The sequence below is a fragment of the Neoarius graeffei genome, chromosome 8, assembly GCF_027579695.1.
Source record: "Neoarius graeffei isolate fNeoGra1 chromosome 8, fNeoGra1.pri, whole genome shotgun sequence".
NCBI classification, from domain to species: Eukaryota; Metazoa; Chordata; class Actinopteri; order Siluriformes; family Ariidae; genus Neoarius; species Neoarius graeffei.
The window spans coordinates 8,260,938-8,279,952 of NC_083576.1; the positions used below are offsets into that span (position 1 = coordinate 8,260,938).

General features: G+C 40.1%; 2 protein-coding genes across 2 annotated transcripts; both read right to left on the minus strand.

The window, feature by feature from the left end:
• Positions 1 to 516: 516 nt before the first annotated feature.
• LOC132890016 (uncharacterized) lies at positions 517 to 3,782 on the minus strand. The gene is made up of 6 exons (XM_060926817.1): positions 3,714 to 3,782; positions 3,116 to 3,457; positions 1,300 to 1,635; positions 1,035 to 1,151; positions 824 to 867; positions 517 to 730 (listed from the first exon to the last, which is right to left on the minus strand). The coding sequence occupies exons 1-6, from the start codon at positions 3,757 to 3,759 to the stop codon at positions 599 to 601; spliced, it is 1,017 nt and encodes a 338-aa protein (XP_060782800.1). The 5' UTR covers positions 3,760 to 3,782; the 3' UTR covers positions 517 to 598.
• An 8,717-nt stretch (positions 3,783 to 12,499) lies between these two features.
• On the minus strand, positions 12,500 to 16,670 carry LOC132890012 (uncharacterized). The gene is made up of 6 exons (XM_060926813.1): positions 16,596 to 16,670; positions 15,977 to 16,321; positions 13,558 to 13,893; positions 13,182 to 13,292; positions 12,739 to 12,782; positions 12,500 to 12,631 (listed from the first exon to the last, which is right to left on the minus strand). The coding sequence occupies exons 1-6, from the start codon at positions 16,666 to 16,668 to the stop codon at positions 12,500 to 12,502; spliced, it is 1,041 nt and encodes a 346-aa protein (XP_060782796.1). The 5' UTR covers positions 16,669 to 16,670.
• Positions 16,671 to 19,015: the final 2,345 nt, after the last annotated feature.

Below are 19,015 nucleotides of genomic sequence, written 5' to 3' on the forward strand. Positions count from 1 at the left end.
GAAGAAAAGGTCACAGAAAACGTATCTGCACTGTTACATATCTGTTTCCAATGGAATGAAACTAAATCCAGATCAACAAAATATTCATGCAAGCTTGAAGAACGATCAGAGATTTTAAATGTCATCATGAGTGGTTGATTTATTCATGTTTCTCTTGTCACATTCAATGTCACGTTCAGATTTTGAATAAAACCTAACACATGACTACATTTTTAGTTTAATGTACTTTATTTAGAGACGTATGAATAAAATATGACATTTTTTTTGTGAATCTGTTCATTTGAGTCCTCATTCAGAGTTCATTTATAATAAATATTCTTCGCATTCTTGTGAAATCTTAGAAACAAAACTTGAGCACTTTCTTAAGAACAATGTTTTCTATTAATCAGCTCATTCTCAATGATAATTTTAATCAGGCTTTTCCTGATTGATAAATATAGAAAATGTAGGTGCCATTAATATCCGATCACAATTTATTTCCTGGAAGTCTTTGAGATTAAAATGAAATAAGCAGCCACTAGTATAAACGTTATTCCTGAACAGACTCAAAACAAGTAAAAATTTGAGTTAATGAAGTTAATTACTGATGATGTGCGATCTAAGTGAGGGCCAGAGATCTGACTTCAGAATACACAGTGTCTTCCGATTGTTCTTTTTGTTCTCTCTTTTTTGTGGTTTTCCTTTCATTGAAATATAATGCAGTGTAATTCATCTCCACAGCATCATGGTCCTGTGAGAATGAAGATTAAATCAGAATTAAATTATAGAAATAAAATGACTAATAAGGGAAATAGTCTATTCTGAGTCATTTATTGTACCGTACCTGAGTGCTTGTTCTTTCTGTTCGTCTCTCAATGCTTTGTCTCTCTGGTAAATCAATCAATCAATTAATAGGATTGAACATTAATTTTAGTTTTTAGAGAGCCAGTCTCATCATGCGCAGAGATCTGACCTGATCTGATATTACTGTAGTTCTAGAAAACCCAATTTAAATGTATTTTAATAACTGTATTGCAGTGCGGTAGAACACTTACTTATAAGTTGGTCATGGTTTCTACATTTGCAGAGTAAAAGAGCTTGAATGAAGTTCACAACCGCACACACTCCTAAAGCTACAGCGAGGCAGATCACTACAGGATCCACAGACTCGACTGTAGCACAAAAATAATAATGAGGTAATAATCACTTTACCTGCCTGTAATCACAGTGATATTATAAATATTGACAGTCAGTAACTTTAGCAATTAAAGACAACAATCACAAAATAAAACCCAGCAATTTTCAAACACGTGTTCTTACCCAACTGTACTCGAGTCCCGTTCCCAAAAATGATCTTCCCACACACGGCCACAGCGCAGTAGTAAGTTCCAGTATCATTGATGCTGAGGATGTTCTTGGAGAAGTTGTACACACAGGTGTGTGTAGAAGAGCCGCTCTCACACTGACGGCTGCTGTTGTGATGAGTGTAAATGATTTGAGGATGGGATTGTGGTGAAGCAGCTCTGAACCAGAGCACTTGGTGTTCTGCTGCTCTGCTCTCAGAGAGAACCGAGCACTGCAGAGTCACTGACGCTCCTGCAGGAACCGAGTCCAACACGCCGCTCTGGGTCACTGACACTTTTATATCTCCATCACCTGTTCAGTGTGATAGAGACAGAGTGAGATCTGAGTATAATGTAATGTGCAGTCCAGAAAGCACCTGTTCTCAGTTACAGTATTTTATACCACAGTTGATCAGTCAGAATGCTTTGATTAATTTTCTATAACAGCAGCTCTGACAGTAGTGCAGTTGCAAATCACTGGATTACACAGGATTGAGAAATTTTTTCTCATGCGTGATCATTTTTTGAGTAAAAAAAAAGCTTTGAGATTTCAGATATTGTAAAGTCTTCAGGATAGAGGAGTTTACATACTCTGGGTTCTCTTTGACATGAAAGGCAGCTGTTTTTTTTTTTTGGCTTATTAACTTCTCCAGATGGATGAAAGAGAGGTGGGTGAGGGAACGGCTGTTTATCGATAATAAAACATACTGTAATTGAGAACAAAAGTGAACTTGTTTTGAAGATTTTTGGACATACAACTCTGCTTCATGTCTGGCATCATCACACCAACAGGTCATTGATGATTTTCCTATTAGAGCGTGGCACAGTGTTTTTATCGTTCATTTATTTCAACCATGAAGCAAAAAAATAAATAACACAAATACAACCATATAACGATCTGTACTGAGAGACACCAACTTTGCTGGAAGAAATGAATCTAACATGGCACTGTTTACAATGCAAATACAGTACCAGTCAAAAGTTTGTACACCCTTAGTCTACTCATTCATAGTTTATTTTTTTTCTACATTGTCGAACAACACTAGAGACATCAAAACTCTTAAATTACAGCTGGGACATATGGAATTATGTGGTAAACAAAAAAAGTGTTTAAAAAACAAAATATATTTGATATTTTAGATTCTTCAAATTATCCAGAGTTTACCTTGATGACACTTTGCACGCTATTGGCGTTATCTTAACCAGCTTCATGAGGTGGAACGTTTTTCAGTTACCAGATATGCCTCATTAAGAGTTAATTAGTGGACAAGTTTCTTGCTTTCTCAATATGTTTGAGATCAAACAGTTAATAATAAATAATTAAAATGCAGTTAATAGCCCTATTCCAGTCCACAACTGGCATGTAATCCATATTATGTCAAGAATTGAACAACGAATTAAAGAGAAATGACATCCATCATGACTTTAAGATATGAAATGAGTTTTAATGAATAAAAGTAAAGAACAAACCTTGAATTAGAAGGTGTGTCCAAACTTTTGACTGATACTGTATATACTGTAGTTTCACTGTGCGATGAATTAAATAGAGAGTTCATTGGTACACATACTGGATGTTGAAATTTGACACTATGTTTTCAACAGGTTAGAAAATGGTATGTCATAAAAATGGAGAATACATAAACATAAAATTTCTCATCTCGTACAACATTTAATTACTTACAGTCCTGTGATCATTAATGAAACAGGGGAAAAGATTCGGTGAGATCAAATTGGCTTAAAATGTATGCCTTTCTTATTATTTATTTGGTTTCAAAATGAATCAAAATTCTTACCTTTCACTGATAAAAAATTTCCATTTCCAAACCTTGTTAAAAGATTTTTAAGTCCACAGTAATACATGGCTTCATCCGATGGTTCCACTTTGGCAATTTTCAAATGGCAGCTCTTTTTTTTTTTCTTGATACATGAATTCAGTGACTTGGACTGATCTTTATTACTGGATTGATGGAGTACTGTGAGCATTACACGAGGCTCATGTCCTACTTTTTGCTTGCACGAAACAAAGGGTTGACTCAGACCATCTTTTAGGCTAAAGCAGTGCAGAGTTGTGTTATCACCAACATCAGCAGTGATTATTAAGTTTAGTTGATTGATGCTATTTTCCTTTGCAGAAACTGTTGGGAGGAGCAAAAAAGCATGCATAAATGTACCAAAGGTTTATGTTCTGCATGATACACAGGGGTAATTATAAAATGCTGTAAAAGTATTCTAGCAAGAATGTTTTCTAGCAAGAAATAATAACCAAATAAACTGGCAGTTCAGCACATAATCCAATAAAAAAGCAATGATTTATTGACAATGTTATTATATTTGCATCAGTAATCCTAATTACAGTATCCTGTATTTGATCAGAAAACTCTCCACACTTACCAATTTTATTAAAAAGCACCACTGTAATCCACACCCATGTCATCATCTTCAGTCTGAGCTCTGTGTACAGCATGTCTCCTCTTGCTGCACTGGTAGATGGTCAAATTGATCACAAGTCACTTTGTGCCAAAGGTTTATGTTGTGAAACTCTGACATCACAGAATTTTCCGCTATGGTCAAGACTAAAAAAGCTCACTGCAGAAGAAACCTTGCTGTGGCCTCAACTCACACCTTTCTGAAGCTTTCTTCAAACAGGAACCGAAACTCTTCAAAACTGACAGCAGAAAATAAAAAAGCAGGAAATTAGGCTGATGATTTTTTTTTAAATGTGTGTGTGTGTGTGTGTGTGTGTGTGTGTGTGTGTGTGTGCGTGCGTGCGCGCTTTAGTCTGTTTAAAAAATTGCAAGCTCAAATCAGAAAAAAATTGAGACAGTTTGTTGAAATTGAAATTACAACTGAAAATACTGATTTTGGAAATAACCTTTGACCTGTACTGGACTCAAAACAATACAGCAGCATATTTTTGATGCTTCACCTCATGAACTGTATTTTTTTGTTTGTTTATTTGTTTGTTTGTTTGTTTTGTTTTGTTTTCAAATAAACATTTTTTCCAGTTTTGATTCTTGCAACAAAGTATAGTGCCCAGTGTTGCCCAGGTTATCTGGGACTTTTTAGTGGAAGACTATATGCCTGTCCTGAAAAAGAGTGAGTGGCAGGAGATTGGCATCGATTTCCAGCAGAGGTGGAACTTCTCCAATTGCGGAGATGCAGCTGACAACAACCTCATTGTAATACTAGTGTAGGCCTGTGCTATGTTTAGATTCAGTTCATTGGAAGGTTTAAATTCATGGGAGTTATTAAAGGGTTAAAATGTAAAATGAGAGAGAACGTTTGGAAGTGGAAGTGCTGGAACTTGTAAATGTCCTATGCCAATATGTTTTTGTTTCTAAGAATTTGTATTTCATTTCTGTTTCTAATAATGTGACGAATTATTTTCCTAACTTCTGATTGGTCAAGAATTGTGACCCCTGAACTGTTGCAGAGTAGGAAGTAGAGAGCGCAACACAACGTATTCAGTTCGTTGGAGGATAGTGAAGGGGACAGTCGGGTAGTTTGTCTCTTCCTGTTAGCTATGCTAAAGTCTGAACTTTCCCAGGCTTTGGGGAAGATTTCTGCTGCCAAGTGTTCGGCTAGAGCATTAATGAAGCAGGGGGCTTTGCTGTGTGAGACGGGACACTTTCCTTTTGAGGTTCCATGTGAGTTTTAATGACCGACTGTCGTGGAAAGCCGTTAGTGACCAGAGAAAACGCACGCTAGTTTCGGTTACAGTTAGAAGGGTTGCTTCAACGTTATTGTGCTACCCGTTGGCTGTGTTTGTGAAACTACTAAGTGCTAGAATTGTCCGGTACACCGGAGGAGTTGGGATTCGTTTAAACAAGACGGTCAAGACCAGCAAACGTGGTGGGGAGACGGGACATTCAACGCTGCTGTTATACATGCGGGAGGCACGTGATCAGCTAGGAACACGCCACGACTGGGTCCATGCTTCAGCTGCGCTACATGCAGTGAGCAAGTGAACACTCGCAACTGCTTCTCCTACTTTTTGTCTCAACGATCAGGTACAGATCATTTTCATTTTATTTAGCTCGCCGAGTGAAGCGGCCAGTGTTTATTTTCCAGGCCCCAACGCACCCAAGCGACGTTCAGGCCTGCAACTGGGTATATTTTGAGTCCCTTTAGTTATTTTAAAGCCGGCATAGTTTAGGGCATTTACATGTGACTGAGACATTTGCATTTCGATTGCATTTCCTTGGGTTTCCTATTTAATTTCCTATTGCATTTGAAAGAGTGACTTTGACTCTAAGGACTTTGAGTTTAAAGGGTGATTTTTCATTTTAAAGGGGAACTGTGAAATCTAAAGGAGAACTTTTTCCCTTTGAAGGTTATTGTGATAAGGTGACAATATTACTGTGTCTTATTTGTTATAAGAGCAATTCTAAGTTTACTTTTAAGTGGTAACTAGCTCTGAGAGTGTGTCTTTTCAGTTTATTAACAAACAACAACAAGGGAGTTTCATTTCATGCTTTATTCATTTGTAATTTGAGTGTAAATAATCTATTTTTTTTAGTAAAAGGTAAGAAGACATGTCATTTGAATTTCATTATTTCATGGTGACATTTTACTGGTTTAAATCAGTCTAAAAGGTATATTTACAGTGTATTTACAAGGTAATAGGTAACACTACTCATAACCAATCCGAAAAAAACTACTGCTGTTTTATCACCATAAATGATAAGAACTCAGGGCGCCCCAAAGTTGGAAAGTTGATTTTAGATGTTTTGGATGTCATGCCAGTAATGTAGGCATGGGGGCGCTACACTAGTCTGGCTAACGCGACTGCAAAGCTCTACGAGCTATTGGTCTGGCCAAGATATTAAGCCCAAGCGTTTCCCAGAGCCCGTGGTTGACCCGCCTCCCTGAAATGCCTCAGTTTGCTACTGGTCAAAGCCAGAAAAGGCTGTGACGAAGCTTAAACCAATCACATCACTCTTTCCTCTGACGTATGTGACGCGACGGGGAGAACTGGTAGATTAAACTCTTACCAAAGCTGGTCCGGAGCAAGGCGAAAACGTCCTTCCTTTCAATAAATACCTCCAGGGCTGCTCTTTGCTCCGTTTTCAATGAGAACTTGCTCCATGTTCATAATGTTTCTAGTGAATGAAGCACTTCCGGCATAGATTCTGTAAACAATATATGGCTTCCGGTCGCAGTTCTACTATGTCACTCACTCAAAAAAAAAAAAACATTGGACTTACTTAACCGAGTTATGGCAACCGGTCCCAAGAAACTGTGTTAATTTAGATTTACTGAATACAGTTATGTTGAGTTTTTCAACACATAACTGTATTCAATACATCTAAATTAACACAGTTTTGTTGGACTGGTTGCCATAACTCGGTTAAGTAAATCCAATGTTTTATTTTTTTGAGTGCTGCCTTGAACACGCCTCTACCCAGGGCCATTGGAGATGCTCAAAGTTGATTGGTTCCCGATTTTTCGGGAGCTTGGAAGAGCTGTAGATAGCTTGGCTGGCCAGACTAAGCTCGCAACAGGCCCTCATGTTGCGTCACGCTTAGGATGGGCGGGCCCAGGCTATTGTAATACAGGCTTCTGCCTCATCCAGGTCCCTGTTTCTCAACTACAAAGGCACCTTCTCCATCATAATGCTTGTCACTGTCGATGCAAGATACTGGTTCAGGGTGGTGGATGGAGGTCCCTATGTGAGAAACAGGCACATCCACCCTCTGTCATTTTGGAATGAATCTCCAGGCAGGGTGTGTGGATCTCCCGGCAGATAGTCTTCTTCCCAGTGCTGAACATCTTGGGCCAGTCCCACTTGTTTCTGTCAGGGATGAGGCCTTACCATTGCAGAAAGTCCCTTGATATCCATTTCCAGGATGTCAGGTCACAGCGCCAGTAAATGTTCAACTATCATTTTTCCTGAGCCAGGGAGCTTGTATAGAATGCTTTCAATATCAGAGACTATGGCCTTTGATTTGGAGGTGCTGATTCTCATCCCAGCCACTTCACACATGGCTGCAAACTGTCCCAGAGCATGCTGGATGTCACAGCTTGATGCAGCCAAGAGGACCACATCATCTGCAAAAAACAATGACACATTTCTGACATCCCCAAGCCTGACACCTTCCACCCCCTGAATGCACCTAAAAATCCTGTCCATAAAAATTATGAACAGAATCTGAGACAAAGGGCAGCGCTGGTGGAGTCCAACACCCACCAAGAACACCTCTGGCTTACTGCCAGCAATGGGAACCAAGCTCTCACTCCATTCATAAAGGGACCTAATTGCCCATATCAGAGGGTCCGGCACCCCATTCTCCTGGAGCATGTCACACAAGCCTCCCTGAGGGACATGGTCGTATGTGTTTTCCAAGTCCACAAAGCACATGTGGACTGGTTGCACAAATGTCCATGAACTCTCCAGTATTCTTGAGAGGTTAAAGAGTTGGTCCACTATTCCCCAGCCAGGACAAAAAAAAAACAATGTTCCTCTTGAATCCAAGGTTTTACTAACAGACAAATCCTCCTTTCCAGTATCCTGACATAGACCTTCCCAGGGAGGCTGAGGAGTGTGATCCTCCTAAAGTTGAAGCACACCCTCCAGTCCCTGTTCTTAAAGATGGGAACCACCACCCCACTCTGCCAATCCAGAGGTATTGTGTGTAACCTCCACACAATGTTGAAGAGGCATGTCAACAAAGACAGCCCAACAACATCCAAAGCCTTTGGTTACTCAGGATGAATCTCATCCACTCCTGAAGCCTTGATGCTGAGGAGTTTTTTAATGACCTTAGCGACCTCAGCTCTAGTTGTGGACAAGTACTCCCTGAGTCCTTCAACTCTGCCTCCTCTAAAGAAGGTATGTCAGATGAGTTCAGAAGATCCTCAAATTATTCCTTCGATCTGCTGACTATATCCCGAGTTGAGGTCAACAGCACTCCATCCCTGCTGTAAACAGCATGCACAAAGCACTTCTTTCTCCTTCTGAATTGCCTGACATTTTGACAGAATCTCTTCGAGGCCAACCAAAAGTCTTTTTTATGGCCTCCTACCACATCTGAATTTTTGCTTCCACAAATGCTGCAGCCATGCTCTGCTTGCTTGGCCTGTCAGTACCTGTCAGCTACTTCAGGGGTTACACAACTTCCACAAGTTTCACAAACTTTCCCTCTATGGCAGGAAAGGAGTCTGAGCTGGTGTGGGAGGCAGAGAGAGGTTCCAGATGGATATAGATAGGCTCACTCACATCAATGGACAGTACAGGCTCCAGAACAGAACTGCTGGAAACAGTCTAAACTCTATTCTAGAGTTGCCATCAGTGAGAGGTGGCAAGCAGGTGTGGGTTTTCATATAGCCCCCCAGTCTAATGCCAGTACATTGGCATTCACCCTGGTGGATGAGAGAGTTGTCTCTCTGAGGCTTCAAGTTGGGGCACATGCTCTGACTGGTGTCTGTGCTTCTGCACTGAACACCAGTTTGGAGGATTTGGCCTTCTTGGAGGCCTTGGGTAGGGTGCTGGAAGGCACCCCTTTGGATGACTATCATTCTGCTCAGTGACTTTAACACTCACATGGGCAATGACAGCAAAACCTTGAAGAGTGTTTTTGGGAGGAACGGTCCACCCATCTGAACCCAAGTGGTGCTCTGTTATTGGACTTCTGTGCTAAGCATAGTCTGTCCATAACAAGCACCATTTTCGAGCATTAGGTTGTTCATAAGTACACTGGGTACAAGAGCACTCGAGGTTTTAGGTCAATGATTGATTTTGTCATCATATCATTAGACGTGCAGCAGTATGTCTTGGACACTTGGGTGAAGAGAGGAGTTGAGCTGTCAACTGATCCCCTGGGAGTGAGTTGGATCAGTTGGCAGGGAAAGCTACTGGACAGACCTGGCAAACCCAAACGTCTAGTGCAGGTTGTGCTGGGAACATTTAGCATCGCTCCTTGTCAGAGAGATCTTCAACGTGTACCTTCAGCAGAACTTCTCCTGCATTCTGAAAGAGGCTGGGGACATTGAGTCCAAATGGACCATGTTCCATATCTCCACTGCTGAAGTGTCTGTATGAAATTGTGTTAGCAAAGCTATTGGTGCCAGTCATTGTGGTAAACCCTGAACCCAGTCATTCAGACATGTTCAAACATCTCATCTCATTATCTCTAGCCACTTTATCCTGTTATAGAGGGTCACAGACAAGCTGGAGCCTATTCCAGCTGACTACGGGCAAAAGGCGGGGTACACCCTGGACAAGTTGCCGGGTCATCACAGGGCTGAAACATAGACACAGACAACCATTCACACCTACAGTCAATTTAGAGCCACCAGTTAACCTAACCTGCATGTCTTTGGACTGTGGGGGAAACCGGAGCACCCAGAGGAAACCCACACGGAGAACATGCAAACTCCGCACAGAAAGGCCATCGCCAGCCATGGAGTTCAAACCCAGACCTTCTTGCTGTGAGGCGACAGCACGAACTACTACACCACCGTGCCGCCCCATGTTCAGGCATATTAAAACAAACATACATTAATATCCCGGTAACCACACATTACGTGCATCTGGAAGATTTGAATGTGTAAGCAGATTTAACTTTTTTATTGAAATATCAAGGTGTTCTTATTAAACCGTAGACATTCAAAATTTGTGGCTCAGAGACATATTACAGATGAGCACATGTCATGTAGACATCCCAGAGATGGACATGTATGTTTGTTTACAGTCATACCAATACACATTTAAATACTAATCTCATCTCATCTCATTATCTGTGGCTGCTTTTTCCTGTTCTACAGGGTCGCAGGCAAGCTGGAGCCTATCCCAGCTGACTACGGGCGAAAGGCAGGGTACACCCTGGACAAGTTGCCAGGTCATCACAGGGTGTCATGATAAATTATTTTATGATATATAAAATGAATTGTAAAAGAGTCCAGGTGCTAAACTGGCCTGCCTGCAGCCCAGACCTGTCTCCCATTGAGAACATTTGGCATATAATGAAGAGCAAAATATAACAAAGGGAAATGCCAATCTGCTTAGCAACAGAAATTGTTTATCAGGCAAGAATGGGAGAACATTTCACTTTTAAAACTACAGCAATTGGTCTCCTCAGCTCCAAAACATTTCCAGAGTGTTGTTAAAAGTAGAGGAGATGAAAACCACTGGTGCTAAAGAAGGCAACTGGACTTGCTTTAAAATTCTTGAAGACGTTTCACCTCTCATCCAAAGGGCTTCTTCAGTTCTGTATGACTAGTGGGGAGTTCCCGGTACTGTATTTATCCTCTAGTGGATGAAAAGCAACCCTAAGGAGACTCGTTGAGGTCGCATGGGTCGTTGAGTCATCCTGTAGGTGTAGGTCACTGGGTGCCAGGTGTGAACAGTGTCAGCAGCCTAGAGAGTCATTAGGGTAGTCTGTGGGTCATTGGCTCTCTCTATCATCATGTGCATCATTGAAGTCATCTGAGTTTTGGTGTGGATGTGTATTCAATTTTCTGGGAATTGTGCCAAGGACTGCATTGTAGGTGGCTGATAAATGGTGTCTCAGACCACCTCATCTGTTCAGTGATGTTTCAAAAGATGTTTCAAAAAAGTTGGGACAGGGATATGTTTACCACAGTGATGCATCACCTCTATGTCTGTGAAGGTTCCCAGTCATCTATGTCATGGTAAACTGTTGGTGCTAAAGAAGGCAACTGGACTTGCTTGAAATTCTTGAAGACATTTCACCTCTCACTCAAAAGACATCTTCAGTTCTGTCTGACCAGTTCTATCACTGAACAGAGGAGGTGGTCTGACACCACTTATCAGCCACCTACAGTGCAGTCCTTGACACATTTCCCTGAAAACTGAATACACATCCACCCCAAAACTCAGCTGACTTCAATGACTCACTTGATGGCAGAGAGAGCCAACGACCCACAGATCACCCTAAGAACGCTCTAGGCTGCTAACAACATTCACACCCGGTCTCCAGTGACCTACCTTCAACATGACTCAACAGCCCAGGTGACCTCAATGACTCTCCTTAGGGTTGCTTTTGATTCATTAGAGGATAAATACCTGGAACTCCCCACTAATCAGACAGAACTGAAAAAGCCTTTTGGACGAGAGGTGAAATGTCTTCAAGAATTTCAAGCAAGTCCAGTTGCCTTCTTTAGCGCCAATGGTTTACTGTAACCTGGATGACGGAGAACCTTCACAGACGTAGAGGTGATGCATCACAGTGGTAAACATACCCCTGTCCCAACATTTTTGAAACATGTTACTGGCATCAAATTCAAAATTCCTTACTTTTGCAAGTTCATTAGCCATCATCATAATGATTGATGCTGATTATTGATAGGGGTGGAACTCTTGTACAAGCCCTTCGAGCTTCGTTCCCTCCTTGCACCATTGTTCTTATGAGTGCTAAATAAATAAACCTAAACCTAAAATGTGCATTTAAAAAAAAACAGTACAATTACAAATATATGTATGTATAATGTTTGCATTTTATGCCAGTGTCACTCCACCCATGTTTCAGTATGTCACACAGTAAAATCATTGAATATACTCAGAAAGGTCAGCGAAAAAAAAAAAGGTTGAAATGCAATCAACTTGAAGTTTTTAAATGCCTGGTTTAAACACTACACTATTCTTAGGTCAGAATGGAGGTGTGATGCTCTCCTAATAGGAAAACAATGGCAAAGTGAGTGTTGAAAGATTCTTTTCGTCTTCTTCACATTGATGGAAAGGTTCAAGTTAAGTGATATTTAGGTTCAACAGCACTGGCAGTAATCAAGCCAGGGTGTGTGTGTTGTGTAACGGAACGCATTTATGTATTAAATTTGGTTGATTGAGAAACTTGGGGGCGGGCTGATTAGGATTTGGATAACTTTGTTCCTTTGGAAAATAAATAAATTAATTCAAAAACTGCATTTTGTGTTTATTCAGATTGCATTTGTTTTATTTTCAGATCTGTTTTGGTGATATGAAACAGTTAAGTGTGAGAATTACAAAAAAAAAAAACAGAAGAAACAGGGAAAATGCTTTCTCATGTCACTCTGAGACAGAACCAGTGTTCCAGTGTTTCAGTGATTTTGAAACTTCTAGATCATTCAGCTTAAATTCAGTCTGAACAATCATTAATCATTAACAAAAACATATATCTACAGTCAAAATGAAACCTGATAACAGAATTAATGACACTGAATCAGATCAGAGATCAAATCTAAGTTACAGAATTATATTGTACATCAGTATATATAGTATCTTGAGGTTGTTGTTTCTTTACTCTTCCTCTTTTGGCTCTCCTCTCACTGAAATGTAAGGCAGCGTAATTCAGCTCCACAGTGTCACAGTCCTGGAGGGATATGAGATTATTAGACTTTTTATTACACTTATAATGCAGCAATTTTACACTAATTACTTGTCTGTTTACTGCATTATTCACATATCCTGAATATTTACCTGATTGAGGGTCTTGTCTGTCACAGAACCGTGTTTTAATCTCACTGTAGAGAAGAAAATGCAACACCAGTTTATCGCTGATAGGTAACAGGAACTAACTTGTTTTGTGGATGTTCCACATCATTTAATGTAACTATAATAAAGGAATAAAAAGTACAAAAAGTTGTTTTTATCAGTGAAAAAGGTAAATGTTGCAAATTGCTGTTGTATAAGAGGAATAAAACACTTCAGGACACGATATTAGTGGGAAAACGTTGGGGCGATACCATGAACTCTGCTTTGTACGAGATATGTATGTTTAATAAACAGGAACTTGGTGTTTAAGATAACAATATAATAACTAATAAACTGGAGACTCGTTGTATATAATGGAAATAATATAATTTTAAAATTACTTTAGAATTGTAGAATAACTTTAATAAAAATCCATAATGCAGACTCACCTCTGTTTCTTCCTTTACAGGTTATGATAAAGATCAAAGCAAAGATCACAACCACACACACTCCCAAAGCTCCAGCGAGACAGATCACTACAGGATCCACGGCAGATCTCTCTGCTACACAGGAAATATCACAATAATAAATATTCGCTCAGTATTTACTTCTATGCTAAACAAACTTATTTCTTCAGATAATTGAAAATGAGAGAGAATAATAATTTAAGATGTAGGTTTTGTTAAAAATTTAAATATCTGGAATGAGAAAACATTGTGCCAAGTCTTATCGGACGGCCCAATACAAGTACACAGACAGATATTAGACAGACAAATAATTACTATACACTCTGGCATATCACTAAAACATGACACGTGTTCTTACCCATTAGTACTCGGGTCCCGTTCCCAAAAATGATCTTCCCACACACGGCCACAGCGCAGTAGTAAGTTCCAGTATCATTGATGCTGAGGATGTTCTTGGAGAAGTCGTACACACAGGTGTGTGTAGAAGAGCCGCTCTCACACTGACGGCTGCTGTTGTGATGAGTGTAAATGATTTGAGGATGGGATTGTGGTGAAGCAGCTCTGAACCAGATCACTTGGTGTTCTGCTGCTCTGCTCTCAGAGAGAACCGAGCAATGCAGAGTCACTGACGCTCCTGCAGGAACCGAGTCCAACACGCCGCTCTGGGTCACTGACACTTTTACATCTCCATCACCTGTTCAGTGTGATAGAGACGGAGTGAGAGCTGAGTGTAATGTAATGTGCAGTCCAGAAAGCACCTGTTCTCAGTTACAGCATTTTATACCACAGTTGATCAGTCAGAATGCTTTGATTAATTTTCTATAACAGCAGCTCTGACAGTAGTGCAGCTGCAAATCACTGGATTATACAGGACTAAGGCATTCGCTCGAAATTAATGTGTGATCATTTTTAGAGTTAAAAAAAAGCTTTAAGATTTCAGATATAGTAAAGTCTTCAGGACAGAGGAGTTTACATACTCTGGGTTCTTTTGGCCCTGTACAGATCTGATACAAAAATGTTTATAATGCAAATACAGCATCAGTCAAAAGTTTGTGCACTCTTACTCTACTCATTCACAGTTTTTTCTGTATTTTCTACATTATAGAACAACACTGAAGACATAAAAACTATAAAATAACATCTGGAACATATATGGAATTATGTGGTAAACTAAAAAGTGTTAAAAAAAACAAAATAAATTTGTTATTTTAGATTCTTCAAAATATTCAGCGTTTTCCTTGACTACGCTTTGTACACTATTGGTATTATCTTAACCAGCTTCATGAGGTAGTCACCTGGAATGTTTTTCAGTTAACAGATGTGCCTCATCAAAAGTTAATTAGTGGATGAGTTTTTTGCCTACGTAATGTGTTTGAGATCAAATAGTAAATAGTAAATAATAAAAATTCAGTAAATCGCAATATTTCACTCCACAACTGTAGTAATCCATAGTATATCAAGAACCGCTCAACTAAGTAAAGAGAAATGACATCCATCATTACTTTAAGATATGAAGTGACTTTTAATTCATGAAGAATAAAAACACTGAATTAGATCTGTCCAAACTCTTGACTTTTGGTTCTGTTTTTTTTTTCTCTTTTCTGTGGGACAAATTAAATATAGGTACACATACTAGATGCTCAAAAGCACATGATGTTTTAACAGATTAGAAATTTTAAATTCATTCAAATGGAGATTACATTAACCTTCATCCTACCAAGTGGGGTCCATCTGGACCCCGCACCTATATGTTTGTTTGCCATTTTAAAAATATGTGACATACTGCCTCACCGTTTTATGAATTTGTCGGAATTTATGTCTTAATTAAAACACTAAAGCACCGGAAGATCAGCTTTTTGCATTGTGAAGGTATAATTAATTTGTTACTGGGGTCCAACCGGACCCCAGAGTAAAGTTTATCTGTCTTTCATTTTATAATTGAATAGCACACTGAAAGTTAACTTCTTTTATTTCTTTTATGTTCCATAATGAAACTACCAAGGCATTCCTTCTTGGGGTCCGTGTGGACCCCACTGCTGCACAGGCTGCAAAACAAAAGCCCTAAATTATTTTACAATTACTTTTTTTGTTTTAAATTCTGTAAGAAAAGACCTAAGTTGTAATCCAGAATGTTTTACAGCTGCATGAGCTGCAAAAATCATGTATATAATGCCAATTTTTTTTTTTTGTGGCGCTATAATTTGCTACATGTATGCTAGTTATTGCAATATTATTGCAATGTTATTGCATTTATAATACATCATTGATATTCAGCCATAGTGGATTTTGTTCTTCAATAAAGTTATGTCTGTTGCTGCATTGAATTGGTTCTTACTGCATTGATTTCAAGGTATTCCCTCCTGGGGTCCATACGGACCCCGCCTGGTACAGTAGTTTGTGTATGTAAAATTGGCTGGTAGGATGAAGGTTAAGTGTGTTCTTTATGCCTTGGGCCCTTTAGTGTATTGCTGTTATTAATACAAGATGTTCTGAACAAAACTTATCTGGTGATTTTGACTTTATAAGCTTTAATTTTAAAGAAAAGTATTGGGGTCCAAACGGACCCCACATGGTAAGATTAAGGTGTAAAATAGCATGGTAGGATGAGGGTTAATGTATAATTTCTCATGTCATGCAACATTTAATAACTTAAAGCCCTGTGATCTCGACTGAAACAGAGGAAAAGATTCGGCTTGATGAAAGTGGCTTCAATTTTTTTTTGTTTATTTTTCAAATTGTATAACATGACAGCTAGGTATGTTTAATAAAGTTCTTACCTTCCACTGATAAATATGTTCCTTTTCCAAACACATTAAAAATATTTAAAAGTCCACAGTAATACATGGCTTCATCCGCTGGTTCCACTTTGGCAATTTTCAAATGGCAGCTCATTTTTTCATTCTCGATGCTGAATCTTGGTGACTTGAACTCATCTTCATAATTTGGTCGATGATGAACTGTGACCATTACATGAGGCTCATGTCCTACTTTTTGCTTGTACCAAATGATTGGTTCACTTTGATCTCCCTGCAGGCGAAAACAGTGCAGAGTCACGTTTTCACCAACATCAGCAGTGATCATTGGGTTCGTCTGATTGATGCCATTTTCCTGAGCAGAATCTGCTAGTAGGAGCATAAAACATACATAAATGTACCAAAGGTTTATTTTACCAATAATACACAGAGATTGTCACTGGGTTAGTAATAAAATGTTATAAAGGTATGTTTCAAGCAAATCTGGATATGCTAGAAGAAATAATCACCAAATGAAGTGGCAGGTCAGTGAATAATCTTATAAAACAGCCTACACATTGATTTATTTACAAACTTGTTATATTTGCATCAGTAATCCTAATTACAGTAACCTACATTTGATCAGAAAACCATCCACACTTACCAATTTTATTAAAAAGCACCACTGTAACCCACACCCATGTCATCATCTTCAGTGTGAGCTCTGTGTACAGCATGTCTCCTCTTGCTGCACTGGTAGATGGTCAAACTGAGCACATCTCACTTTGTGCTAAAGGTTTATGGTGTGAAACTCTGACATCACAGAATTTTCCACATATGTTCTTGACTACCAACTGAGCAGCAGAATAAACTTTGCTGTGGCCTCAAGTCACAATTTTTTGAAGCTTTCTTCAAATAGGAATTTAATCTCTTCAAAACTGATATCAAAAATGAAAAAGCAGGAAATGAGGTGGATAAAAATTTTTGAAAAATGTTTGTGTGTTTTAGTCTTCTGAAAAAATTACAAACGTAAATCAGAAAAAGTTGAGATGGTATGTTGAAATTAAAATTAAAATTGAAAACAATGATTTGTAAATAATCTTTGACCTGTATTGTACTCAAAAGAATGCAACAGCACATTTTTTGATGCTTTGCCTCATGAATTGTATTGTTAATAAACATTTTTCCAAATTTGATTATTGCAAGACAGCAGCACGGTGGTGTAGTGGTTAGCGCTGTCGCCTCACAGCAAGAAGGTCCGGGTTCGAGCCCCGTGGCCGGCGAGGGCCTTTCTGTGCAGCGTTTGCATGTTCTTCCCGTGTCCGCGTGGGTTTCCTCCAGGTGCTCCGGTTTCCCCCACAGTCCAAAGACATGCAGGTTAGGTTAACTGGTGACTCTAAATTGAGCGTAGGTGTGACTGTGAGTGTGAATGGTTGTCTGTGTCTATGTGTCAGCCCTGTGATGACCTGGTGACTTGTCCAGGGTGTACCCCGCCTTTCACCCGTAGTCAGCTGGGATAGGCTCCAGCTTGCCTGAGACCCTGTAGAGCAGGATAAAGCAGCTACAGATAATGAGATTATTGTAAGAAATTAAAAAAAGGATGGTAAACCATTGACCAATTTGCAATGCTGCTGTTACTGCAAAGATGTGAAGTATATTGCCCAGTTGATTTGGGACTGTTTAGTGGAAGAATATATTCCTGCCCCTAGTCCTGGGTATAACTTTAAACTGCAACAGGTGGTGAGTATCAGGTCCAGGAGGACTTGAGTATTGGGGAAAATGGAGTTACCCCTTAATTACCATTGCTCCCAGGTATGCTCTGAGGCCAAGTTTACATTAGACCGTATCAGCGGATCATCAGATTAACGTTTTTAAAACGATTAGTGTGCACACAGCAACACCAATACATGGATACGCTCGGCTCCGCAGGCATCCTGCACTCCAAATCACTCCGCCCTGAACAGCGAGTGCCCTCTGGAGGGTGCGCACTCCGGCCCTGCGCACCTTACAGAGCGCGCGAGTGAAGTGCACGAGCCATGATTCGGGACTGAGCTGCTGTGTGTGTGATCCCAGCGCATATCACTTACCACTTGCAAGTGGAAGGATGGCAAGCCTAAAGACAATCATAACTACACAATGGGCAGTATTTGCATCAGTATTTGCAGTATTTTCATACTTTTATACTCTTTAATGAAAGGTGATACAAGGCGGAAGTCCGCGCCGTTTTTCAGCAGTCGCGTCACATGACCAACGCCAGCGAATCAGGAAGGTGGATGTCACAGTGACGTTGTCCAATGATGACACCAGCTAGAGCTCAGCACAAGTGTATCCGCGTATCCGCGTATTCTCAATGTTTACACAGCACCGGACCAGACACGATCTGGATTGAATACGTGGACCCTGGCGGATTCCCGTTTCCCGGCGTTTCCAGGCGGTTTAATGTAAACGGACAGTGCATCCATGAAGAAAACGAGACAGATACAGTCTAATGTAAACTTGGCCTGACCCAGAGTGGTAGCACCTGCCTGGATTCCAGCTATGGGTTAAATACTCCATCACCAAGAATGTGCTGGCAGCAGGGCGCTTTTCAGTGCAATGTGGCAGATGAACCCAACAGCTTCAATGGCACACCACCAGATGGCATGCAGAAGAGCCACTCAAATGGCCAGTGGATGGCATCACTCAGCAAGTCAGTTGTCACTGCGGAGCAACTTGCATACCTGTCAGGTCTGTAGGACTTTTGTGCACCACTTGGCATCGAATCTGGAGGTCCAGAGAGACAACATGATGGGAACATGACATCATTTGTCTTACCTTACTGCACAAGGTGCTTCATTTATTAACTACCTCAATGACCTCAGCTCTAGTTGTGGGCAAGTACTCTGCTGAATCCTTCAACTCTGCCTCCTCTGTGGAAGGTGTGTCAGATGAGTTTGGAAGATCCTTGAATTATTCCTTCCATCTGCTGACTGTATCCTGAATTGAGGTGAACAGCATTTCATCCCTGCTGTAAACAGCATGCACAAAGCACTGCTTTCCCCTCCTGAGTCACCTGACATTTTGCCAGAATTTCTTTGAGGCCAA

Coding starts and splice junctions, on each gene's coding strand:
- LOC132890012 (XM_060926813.1), bottom strand. CDS start 16,668: ATGCTGTACACAGAGCTCACACTGAAGATGATGACATGGGTGTGGGTT. Junction 13,894..15,976: donor AACATATTTATCAGTGGAAG/GTAAGAACTTTA, acceptor CACACTGAACAG/GTGATGGAGATGTAAAAGTG. Junction 12,783..13,181: donor CTGTAAAGGAAGAAACAGAG/GTGAGTCTGCAT, acceptor TCTTCTCTACAG/TGAGATTAAAACACGGTTCT.
- LOC132890016 (XM_060926817.1), bottom strand. CDS start 3,759: ATGATGACATGGGTGTGGATTACAGTGGTGCTTTTTAATAAAATTG. Junction 1,636..3,115: donor AAATTTTTTATCAGTGAAAG/GTAAGAATTTTG, acceptor CACACTGAACAG/GTGATGGAGATATAAAAGTG. Junction 1,152..1,299: donor CGGGACTCGAGTACAGTTGG/GTAAGAACACGT, acceptor TTTGTGCTACAG/TCGAGTCTGTGGATCCTGTA.